This window comes from Helianthus annuus, chromosome 11 (assembly GCF_002127325.2).
Source record: "Helianthus annuus cultivar XRQ/B chromosome 11, HanXRQr2.0-SUNRISE, whole genome shotgun sequence".
NCBI classification, from domain to species: Eukaryota; Viridiplantae; Streptophyta; class Magnoliopsida; order Asterales; family Asteraceae; genus Helianthus; species Helianthus annuus.
In genome coordinates, this window is record NC_035443.2 from 49,658,723 (window position 1) to 49,670,306 (window position 11,584).

The 11,584-nt window shown below is 35.4% G+C and overlaps 1 protein-coding gene across 1 annotated transcript; it reads left to right on the plus strand.

Moving 5' to 3' along the window:
• Window positions 1-3,830: 3,830 nt before the first annotated feature.
• Window positions 3,831-10,741, plus strand: LOC110890213 (microtubule-associated protein TORTIFOLIA1). Its single transcript, XM_022137804.2, has 6 exons — window positions 3,831-4,646; window positions 5,217-5,408; window positions 5,503-5,593; window positions 6,248-6,717; window positions 7,795-8,646; window positions 10,335-10,741. The coding sequence occupies exons 1-6, from the start codon at window positions 3,936-3,938 to the stop codon at window positions 10,530-10,532; spliced, it is 2,514 nt and encodes an 837-aa protein (XP_021993496.1). The 5' UTR covers window positions 3,831-3,935; the 3' UTR covers window positions 10,533-10,741.
• Window positions 10,742-11,584: the final 843 nt, after the last annotated feature.

Below are 11,584 nucleotides of genomic sequence, written 5' to 3' on the forward strand. Positions count from 1 at the left end.
TTTTAGAAGATAAAAGTTTTGATTCTATAATTATAATCGTGTGTTATGATGTTTTATTTTAGCTTTCTGCTGGTGTTTAGAAAATGTATAATGCGTTCAAACAACTATATTCATCTTCTTCTGAACTTCCAATGGATGCCGTCGCTAATGATTGTTCCTTTGCTTCTTATTTTGTTTTATCATATATTATTGTTTAAAACATTGAAGAGACTAATGAAATTTTTTTTCCCAAAATCTTTCAGATTTCAGATGTTGGTTCTCTTACGTTATGAAAGGTAATTCAATATTGTTCTCAATTTTACATGTATTCTTACGTTTTAAAACTTAATCCATATTGATTTTTAATTTTTTTGTTACTCCTTACTTTACCTCTTTAATTTTTTTGGAATTGAGTTAGAACTTATATAATAATGCAAAACACATATAAACAACCACATTTTAATTTATAAATATATATATTTGAACATCGATAATCAACAAGCATTTAGATTCGATACCACTGTTAGATATATTCAAAAATATGGTATTTGTCATGATGATATACCACTAATTGTCTTTAAGCTTAAACTACCAACGACCAAAATAAAACATGATAAGAAGATAACTTGCATGTCCAAAAAAAGATACATAAAAGCAGTAGCACAAAAGAGTCATGATTTCGTCTTCACAAACACCTTCAACATTATCTTATAAGATTACATGTTAACCTACATTAATTGCATCCATGTGTGATAAGATCAGGAGATTTCCTGAACTTACAAATGTGCTATAACCGTTTGTCCTAACCGTACATGGTTGGTTGTTATGGAAAAACATGGTCAAAATATTTATATGACTACTGGATGGAATCAAATTAAAGAAGACATGAAAATTGAAGATGAACACTTTATTATCTTCGACATGATTTCAGAGTCAAAATTTGATATGATGGTTTTTAGAGGCATAGAAGATTTGGTCTGTATTCCTGAATGACGTCTTGCACGTGTTAAAGTAGAGGTTAAAGAAGAAGTTAATGAAGAATGTGCTGCTTAAAGTGTTTAGTATTAGGGTTTATAAATGTTTTTCTCAGTATTACATTTTATAAATGTTTACTTCTACAGACGTTCTTATCATTGATTAATCTACTCTATTCATCATGAAATTTTCATTTATTCATATATATGTATATATTTATTTTTTTAGAAACATAGATTAACAATCCGGGAGTATTCCCGGGTTATAACCTAGTAGAATATATATGCATTGAATCGAGAGATAACATAAATGGGTCCTTGTACTAGTTGTTACTGCCTTGTTTAAAAAACAAGGAGACGCGGGTTCTAATCCTAGCATCTCCAAAATTTTTATCTTAGTTTATTTTTTGTTTTTTTTTTTGTTAATGACATTTAATGCTTAATTTTGTCAACATAATCTTTCCCTTTAATTAATAAATTACTTCTAAACTTAGCTAAAAATAACTATTTAAATTATATCCACATAAATTTTAGTGATTTATGAGTTTATATGAAATTGAGATTTTCGTATAGGGCCTAAATTTTTTATCCCGCATAGGGCGAAAAATTTTCTTGTGATTTTCTAAGACGGCCTTGTGTTATCATGTGCAAACGTAAAGGATATACAGTGTAATTTTTGAAGTTAAAGGACACCGCCTAATGAAACGTTAAAACATAAAGAATTTTTCTCCATAATTATAAGAAGTATTAATGTATAAAAATATATCAATCATTTAAAAAAGAGAGCAAGCAATTATGCAAACCTTTTTTGGCTTTAAGAATGGGAAAATGAAATTTCACGATAATTTTATTTTGTTACGTTTAAATGCTAGTCACTAGTCACATGAATATAGCAATAGCAAATAAATGAATGAATGTTTTCTATATGCTATACATAAAAATAAGAAGTATTAATGTACAAAATTTATTAAAATGTAAATTTTTATTTTGTTACGTTTAAATAAATGCTAGTCACTAGTCACGTGAATAGAACAATAGCAATTAAATGAAAGTTTCCTATATGTTATACAAAAAAATAAGAAGCATTAATGTATAAACGTTATTAAAATGTAGATTTAAAGTTTTAAAATTTTTATGCTGTGAAAGAAACGGAAACTTTTAACTATGTCAATAATAGAAATTTGTTTATTTTTGTGTCGATATTTTATTAATACAATTTAAAGAATTAATCGAGAATGCTGAATATCCATTTATTGATGGAAATTACAGTCAATCAAAACGTTAAGAGACCATCACTCTTCTCGAGAATGTTGAATATCCATTTATTGATGGAACTCATAGTCAATCAAAACGTTAAGAGACCATCACTCTTCTAATTTGTTTATTGATGAAAATCATTGTCAATCAGAATGTTAAGAGACCATCACTCTACTGGTTCTTTTTAAGGTTATTCAACGAACAAATAAAGTCGAGTCAACATCAGCTTGCGGTGAGTTTGTGGTTCGATGAGTAGACTCGTTTACTTTTAAGATTTTAGTATATTTATATGTTTTATACATCTAAATGTCATCGAGTTTATAAACAATCAAATGATGTTATGATACATATTCCACACCAAGTTTTTTTCCTTTTCCCTCTTTTTAGCATGGTTGCAAAAGTCGCTAGGCGCTCCCTAGTCGGTCGACCGGGTAGTTGAGAGTACTCGGTCTACGCGGAGGGTACTCGGGGAGTACTCGGACATGTTAAATTATAAAGAAATTACTTTTTGAAGATTAAATATATGTTAAATAACACAAATTTACTAATATTTATAACAAAATACGTGAAAATGATATTCATTTTTTAATATGATAGGCATAGAAATTATGTTATATTATTATTTAAGTCAAACTAGGCCCGAGTTGACCTACTAGATCCAATTCTGGCCAAGGTTGACCGCGTTTGACCGACTTCGAGTAATTAGGCGGAGTCAAAGAAAGTCGCGTCGGCAGCCTGCCTTGTAGCGACTCCTCGGAGAGTACTCGTCTTTGGAAACCTTGTTTTACAACCATGCTTTTTAGACATCATTGAAAACAATTACAACTTATGCATGTCTTACACTATTTTTAGCTAATAGTATTTCTTGTCAAGGAACGAACTCTAAAAATAAAGAGAAGGTTGATTGACGGTTGTAATTGCATGGCCAAAATCAACCACAATATTTTAGTCTATGGTGGTCCTCTAGTGTGAGGGAGGTGTTGTCGCGACATTGAGGTGGTGGCTTGGCGCACCAATAATCTCGATGTGAAGACAAGAGATCTCACTGATAATGGCATAATAAATAAGTGTTTATCAAGTTTAAGATACGTAATAAGGGTAAAACTACAAAAGAGACCTTTGAGAAGTCACAAATACACAAACTCACACCCAACTGAAGAGAAGAAATTTAAAAAAAAAAATTAGCCTTTACCTTCTTTTAAATAAGTTTTCTTAGCATTGACATTACATAAATGATTGCATACCAACTAATTATTTTTTGTTTATACACCAACTAATATTTGTTAGGCTTAGTTATTCGAACTATTTCATTTCATCTTAAATTCAACTCAAAAAATTGTACGAGACAACTGAACTTAACTGAGTTAATTTCAATTAAGTAACAATACGATACGATACGAGTGGAAAAAAAGACACTAAATTAATTCAAAAAAGGAGTTTTCTTTTCAAATTTCCTAGATCTACTTCTTAAAAAAATTCAACTTACATATATTTTATATGTCACGTCTATGTATGTATATGTATACACACACACGTTATTATTAGTTATTATTTTTTTTTTCAAATTAGTTACTACTTGTCTAATATATTTAACAATCATTAATTAAACTCATCTACGGTCTATGTTGTTCAATTCCAATTCCAAGATCTTCTTCACCCAATTTCTTCTCAACCGTTAACCCTCTCAAAATCTTGAATCTCATTTCCAAACTCATCACACCAACAATGGCGACCAAATCTTTGAAATCCAAGAAACCCCCCTCAACCCCTTCACCCCCAAAACAACCCACATCTTCATCTTCATCCTCAAGATCCTCTCTTTCATCCCATCTCGCCATGATCGAACTCAAGCACAGAATCTTGACTTCACTCTCCAAACTCTCCGACAGAGACACCCACCAGATCGCCGTTGAAGACCTCGAAAAGATCATCCAAACCCTAACCCCAGATGGCACAACAATGCTGTTAAACTCCCTCTACGAAGCCACCGGTGATTCGAACAAACCGGCGGTCAAGAAAGAGTCAATTCGGTTGCTTTACTTGTTCTGTGCTACCCACACTGATTCTGCAGCTACCCATTTGACAAAAATCATTGCCCATGTTGTTAAAAGGTTGAAAGATTCAGATTCAGGGGTGAAAGATGCGTGTAGAGATGCCATTGGTGAGCTTTCTGGGTTGTATTTGAAAGGGGATGTTGGGGAGAATGTTGGGTCTGTTGTTTCTTTGTTTGTGAAGCCGTTGTTTGAAGCTTTGAATGATCAGAATAAAGGGGTGCAATCTGGGGCTGCAATGTGTTTGGCTAAGATGGTTGAGATGGCTTCCGACCCACCGATTTCGGCGTTTCAGAAGCTCTGTGTTAGGATCTGCAAGTATCTTAATAACCCTAATTTTTTGGCGAAGGCTGCTCTTTTGCAAGTGGTTTCTAGTCTTTCTCAGGTTTGCTCAGTTTGACTTTCACATTATGTTTGTAGGAGATACTTGAAATCATACTATGTGATGCCTTTAGATCATACTATGTGTGTATTTTGTAATCGGTCCTTTCAAGATTAGAAAAGGGTTTTAAGGGTGATTGCCTGATTATGTGATTATTGTGATTTGAGGTCTTATTAACTAGATTTTTTTTGGTAACCGTGTTTGCGAGAACCCGTTACCAGAAAAACTCATGGTACCCACACGTAAGACGCAGTTTGTGCTCGTCACGTTGCCTTCAGGGGTTAAGGCGGAAACCGATAGGGTCACCCTTATCAACAAAACAGTTAATAGTTATTAATTCCTTACATGAACATATTTGTCGAACACTTAAATATCAGATTATGAGATCATTATCCTTCAAACAACAAAAGCACATCCAAACACTATCTTTCTTAGAACCGATTATGATTATTGAGCATCATAGAATCGTTAGCAAATCACTAACCTTAACTGGTTTATTATTTGATTGTGCTGAAGAAATCTGGGGTGCTAAGAGCATGATGTGTAAATAAGACTTTATATTAACCTTCACAGGTTGGTGCTATTTCTCCACAAGGCTTAGAGCCGCTGCTTCAAAGTATTCACGATTGTTTGACAAATTCCGATTGGGCGGCTCGAAAGGCAGCTGCTGATGCATTAATTGCCTTAGCATTGCATTCAACCAACTTGATCACGGGTAAAACGGGTCCCACAATAACCGCCCTTGAGGAGTGTCGCTTCGATAAGGTTAGTTTTGAAATGCTACACTAAAGAAAGTCAACTCAAACTTGACTCAACAAAACAAAAATAAAGTTTTATTATTTTGGTTTAATTTCTACAGATAAAACCTGCAAGAGACAGTATAGTAGAGGCTTTGCAGCAATGGCAACGTCTTGCAGGAGGTTCTGAAGATCAAAAAGCACCGGGTCATGGTGAGCACAAATAATATTATCCTCTTTGTTGAGTTTTGACCAATACCCTGTTTGTAGGGCTGCAAACGAACCGAACGAACACGAACAAGACCTTGTTCGTGTTCGTTTGTTAAGGAAATATATGTGTTCACGAACCGTTCATGAACACTTACCGAACGAGATTTTATTTTTGTGTTTGTTTGTTGAGGAAATGAACGTATTCGTGTCCGTTTGTGGTCGTTTGTTAATTTTAGGCAACAAATGCAAACGAACGTTTATGAACACAAACTAATGTCTCCATGAACACACATGGAAATAAACGAACGCAAACAAGCGTTCATGAACATAATATATAATCGACTGATACTTATTAAATATTTTATTTGTCGGAATTTTGAAGCATTTAAATAAAATATAAAAACTAAAAACATTAATGAACTATCAAACACAATCGAACATAAACGAACACGTTATCGAACATTCACGAACATAAATGAACGAACTTGGCTTCTGTTCATGTTCGTTCATTTATAACTAAACGAACAAAATTTCTTGTTCGTGTTCGTTCATTTATTAAACGAACAAACACAAACAAATTTCCCGCCGAACAGTTCACAAACTGTTCTTTTGCAACCCTACTTGTGAATAATGTGCTCATGTATGTCAACACTTTAGATGGTGAAGCTTCGGAACCAGCTAAGTCAGGCGAACGAAAACCCGAGGCCCCACCAAAGAACGTTGAACCCGAGGGTAGCAACATACCTGAGAAGGCGGTTGGAATCTTGAAAAAGAAAGCACCTGCTTTATGCGATAAAGAATTGAACCCCGAGTTTTTCCAAAGACTTGAAAAACGGGTTTCTGGTGAAGTTGAAGTGGTTGTTCCTCGAAGATTTGTGAAGTCATCAAATGAGCAGAATGGGGAAGAGTCGGGTTTGAACGAGACAGATGTCGGGTCACAGTCGAAAGAGGGTTATCAGAAAATGGACCGAGGAATCGGTGGGCCTTCTAGAAGGCGGGAGTTTGAAGATACGAATGATTCGAATCAAAGAGAGGGGTTTAGGAGTAATAAAGGGAATTGGTTGGCTATTCAGAGGCAATTGCTACAATTGGAGAGACAACAGGCTCATCTTATGAACATGTTGCAGGTATTACGTTCTCATATTATTGATGTGTTTGTTACTTTGTTATGATTACAAAAGTAGTATTATTTCAATAATGATCTCAAGTTTTGCATTGATAATAGACTTTGGGTGACTTTCAACCGATTCCTCCTTTTTGCTAATTTTTTATATGATCTTTTTGAGATAAAACACTACCCAAATTGACCCAGTTCGTAGCTTATTTGACATGTTCATCCGTTTTGCTAATTTTTTATATGATCCTTTTGAGATAAAATACTACCAAAATTGACTCAATTCATAAGTAAATATGTTGAAAATGCCACCTCAGATTAAATAAAAAATAGCTAAAGAAGAAGCATGTCAAATTGGTCAAACCGGCCAAATGGTTCAACGGTCGCCAAAATTGTATTTTATATACAGTTGTAAACGAACCGAACGTTCAACAAACAGTTCGTGAACGGTTCAGCGGGAAGTTCGTTTACGTTCGTGTATTAATAAACAAATGAACATGAACAAGAAATTCCGTTTGATTAGTTAAATGAACGAATACGGACAGATGTCTCGTTCGTTCATTTGTGTTCGTGAGCGTTTGGTAATGTGTTTGTGAACATTCGTTTATTTATGTTTGTTTATTTTGTTCCTAAAGAATTTTGTACTTTTATTTAATTTATCTAGACTTTTTATATTCTTTAATTCTTATTTGTTTATTACCGTAACAAATAAAATAGAAAACCTCATTCCCACCTTGTTTATACACTGTTCCCCATCGACGAATACTATCGACCTCTGTTCCACGGTCAGGGCTTCAAGTTCCAGCGCTGCTCTCTCCTCCATCCACCTCTAGCCTCCATCGACAAATATAAAACCTTTTTTATTCAACCGAAAGAAAATACATTATATTATTGAAATATATGATATTTGTGATCATATTTGCCACACTAAATGCGTAATGTTTGTAGAAAACAAAAATTGGAGGAAAAAGTGTTTCAGGACCTGACCCGTTTTGACATGACCAAAAACGTTACCTGTTTTGATTCGTCACCTAAACCTACTCATTTGTTAATTTACATGTCTCAAAAAGGTTTTTTTTTGGTATTGCAGGATTTCATGGGTGGATCTCATGATGGCATGATGACTCTCGAGAACCGAGTGCGGGGTCTCGAACGTGTTGTCGAAGACATGGCCCGTGATCTCTCATTATCAGCTAATAATAATCGAAGAGGTGGCAACTACAAGATGGGATTTGAGGAAACCGGTAGACCATTAGGGAAATACAACGGTTTCTCCGACTACCCTAATACAAAGTTGGGTAGAAACGATGACCCGATGTCTTACATGGGCTCAACTATGAGGGGTAGAGGATCTTCGTGGAGGTCCGACGGGCCCGAAAATTGGGACTACCATTCATACGGCAGAAACCCACAAATGGGCTTAAGGAGAGGGATGGATGGTAGGTCACCTAAATCAGAACCCGAAACCGAGCCCGTTAACAGGAGAGGTTGGGGGGATAAAGGGGTTGGGCCTGTGCCCGGGCCCGCTAGGTTCGGTGAGGGACCATCGGCCAGAAGTGTTTGGCAAGCTTCAAAAGATGAAGCCACATTGGAAGCAATCAGGGTGGCGGCTGGTGAAGACAACGGGCCTGCCCGAACTGCCCGAGTGGCGGTTCCTGAAATGACTGCTGAAGCAATGGGAGATGAGAATGTGCAGGATCGGGACCCGGTTTGGACTGCTTGGAGTAATGCGATGGATGCGGTTCATGTTGGTGATGCTGATACAGCTTTTGCTGAAGTTTTGTCTACTGGAGATGATTTATTGCTTGTGAAGTTGATGGACCGGACGGGCCCGGTGATTGATCAGCTATCTAGTGAAGTCGGGACTGAAGTTTTGCATGCTGTTGCACAATTTCTTCCGGACCAAAATGTGTTTGATATTTGCTTGTCTTGGCTTCAACAGGTATGCCTTATTATCTATAATACAAATTTACCTACATATACAAAGAAGATGGGCGGCAATAGTTCCGCCATCCCATTGGTGGAAAAGGGCGGCTGCCCCCGTCGTTTTTTTTTTTTTTTTTTTTTTTTTGCATTTTTAAGCTTAGTGTAATTATAATTGAGCATCATCAATAGTACACGTGGTTGAGTGGTTTTGATGTATGTATATGCCCAAACAAATTCAATAGACAACTCCATTGGTCCAACCAATTTACGATTTTATCCACAGTTTAAAATTACGGTCTTGCCCCCAGTTCAAAATAAAATGATGCTTTCCCCCTAGCTCAAAATTACGATTTGCCCCCAGTTCAAAAATATGATTTTGCTCCCTTTTCAAAAATTATGATTTCGCCCTGAGTTCAATATTATGATTTTGCCCTCGGTTCAAATAAAATTATGCTTTTGCCCCCAGCTCAAAATTACGATTTTGCCCTTAGTTCAAAACTATGATTTTGCCCCAGTTCAAAATGAAATATGGTTTTGCCCCCAGCTTAAAATTACGAATTTACCCTCAGTTTAAAATTATGAGTTTGCCCTCGTTTAAAAAATTACGATTCTGCCTCGGTTTAAACTATGGTAGTGTTTTGGTTTTTAATTGGTTGACTCGATGTATTTTTTGTTGAGATCGTGTTATAATTAGTATGTACAAGTAACTAAAATACATGCGTGCACATGTTATGAAACTAAGAAATGTTCGACTTAGCGCCCAACAACGCGGGCGGGGCATCCAACTAAACTACTAGTATACAATACAATTAGCAACTTTGATGAATAGTACTTTGACTTTTTGACTTTCCTTTTTCTTTGCCTTTTTATTTTATTTTATTTTATTTTTTATACTTTTACCTCTCAACTTTCAGACTGACACTTACAACCCCTTAAATTTTTATAAGGTATTGTAACCGAGTTTCACGTGTTTATTTTTATGTACGTGTTGGTATAAATTCAAGTTGATTTATGTTTCAACGTAAATTTTCTCCGGAAATGAGTTGGGTCAGATATAATATGTTCTTATGCTTATTATTTGTACGTGCAATTGGTCTAGGTTTTGATGTAATTTTTTTTTCCAGAAATGAGTCGGGTCAGATATAATATGTTCTTATGCTTATTATTTGTACGTGCAATTGGTCTAGGTTTTGATGTAATTTTTTTTTTCCAGAAATGAGTCGGGTCAAATATAATACGTTTTCATACTTATATTTATGTACGTTTTCTTTGGTCTATATTTTGATGTAAATTCTGTTCGAAAACGAGTCGGGTCAGCTATGATACGTTTTCATTAGATCGTACCATTCTCTAACTTAAAAAAACATTATTTTCTTACGTGTTTGTTTTAATGCACGTGTCGGTTTAAATTCAAGTTGGTTTACGTTTTAACGTAAGTTTCCATTAAAGTTATATTTTAAGATAGCGTTTACATTTCCATTTACAATTAATTTAAAATCATCCTGTCCCGCTGTCCAATTTAAATTTATTTTTATGGTTTTCGGTCAGTGTAAAACATGTGTCGATAGATTTCGACCGAAACCCCGCAACGTAGCGCGGGTAATCTTTCTAGTTAGACTACATACAATATGTAATATACATACATACGTACATACATAGTAAAGTCAGATTCACTATTTCATTTCTACCTTTTTTTGTGTACAGTTACTGGATATGATTGTAGAGAATGGAAGCGATAATGTGGAAATCCCGATGGATTTGAAAAGGGAGATTTTGGTGAATCTGAACGAGGCTGCTTCGACTATTGAGCCACCTGATGACTGGGAAGGTATGGTGCCAGATCAGCTATTGTTACAGTTGGCATCGGCTTGGGATATCGATTTGCAGCAGCTAGAGAAATGATTGCGTATTTATATAATTTTTACGCTCTGATTTCTATTATTATTATTCTGGTTTATAATGTTTGATTGAAGATAGGTATTGGATCTGGTTTTATCAGCATGAAACTATGATCCTCATGTTTCTTTATTTTTAACTCAAAAGGGTAATGTGAAAAGGTTTTGTATGTGATATTTGCTTTAATGATGTGTTCATGTTTTCAATTCCTTTCAGCCATTTTCTGGATTTTGTTTTATTGATAAACTAGTTTAAGTTCCCGTGTGTTACACGGGTTACTCAAAGTAAATCATATTACGTAATAGTGTTGACATAAACTTTGAAATGAAAGAAACGTTAATTACTTATGTATAGATTAAAGCAAAACAACAACCGACTGACATATCCAAATTTAAAACTACACCGCTTGTTCCAATCTAAACAAAGGCATTTTGACCCATTCGAAATCCAAAGGAAGCTAAGAGATCTAATCTCGCCCATGATCTTCGCTAAATGTCATAGGCTCGCCTGTTTATTGCCTTTAAATAAACGCTTGTTCCTAGTCCTCCATATGCTCCAGCAAAAGACCAAAATAACCTGAACAATCTTACTTCGATGACCTTGGCTTGGAAAGTTGTTATGGCTTTCCAGGATGTCACGGATGGAGAAGAAAAAAACGGATATTTGCATCAGTTACTAATACACTGCCAAACAATGGTAGCTACTGCACATGAGATAAAAATATGTTCCAGCGAGTCGTTTCCATCACCGCATAAACAAATTATTCCATTCAAATGTGGGTAATCCTTTCGAACATAACCTTCACCCAAATGCGTTTACTTTTAGCAAGGCCCAGTTATTCCATTCAAAACAAGGTTGTTGAGGCGTGTTAATACGAGTGTTTAGCAACAACTTGACAGCCGCCACATAAAATTCCCCTGACCGTCTGCAGCTCACAGCCATTGGTCCTCACCATTACCAAATTGAATAGCGTTTAAGCTGTTCTCAAGATTCGCCAACTCAGAAACAAAGGAGCTGTTACCCGAAAGCTGCCTCCAGTTCCAGCTAAAGTAATCGCC

Excerpts from the sequence above, each read along its gene's own strand:
- LOC110890213 (XM_022137804.2), top strand. The coding sequence starts at position 3,936 with ATGGCGACCAAATCTTTGAAATCCAAGAAACCCCCCTCAACCCCTTCA. Across the intron at positions 6,718-7,794 it reads ATCTTATGAACATGTTGCAG|GATTTCATGGGTGGATCTCA; the intron begins GTATTACGTTCT and ends TTGGTATTGCAG. Across the intron at positions 8,647-10,334 it reads GCTTGTCTTGGCTTCAACAG|TTACTGGATATGATTGTAGA; the intron begins GTATGCCTTATT and ends TTTTGTGTACAG.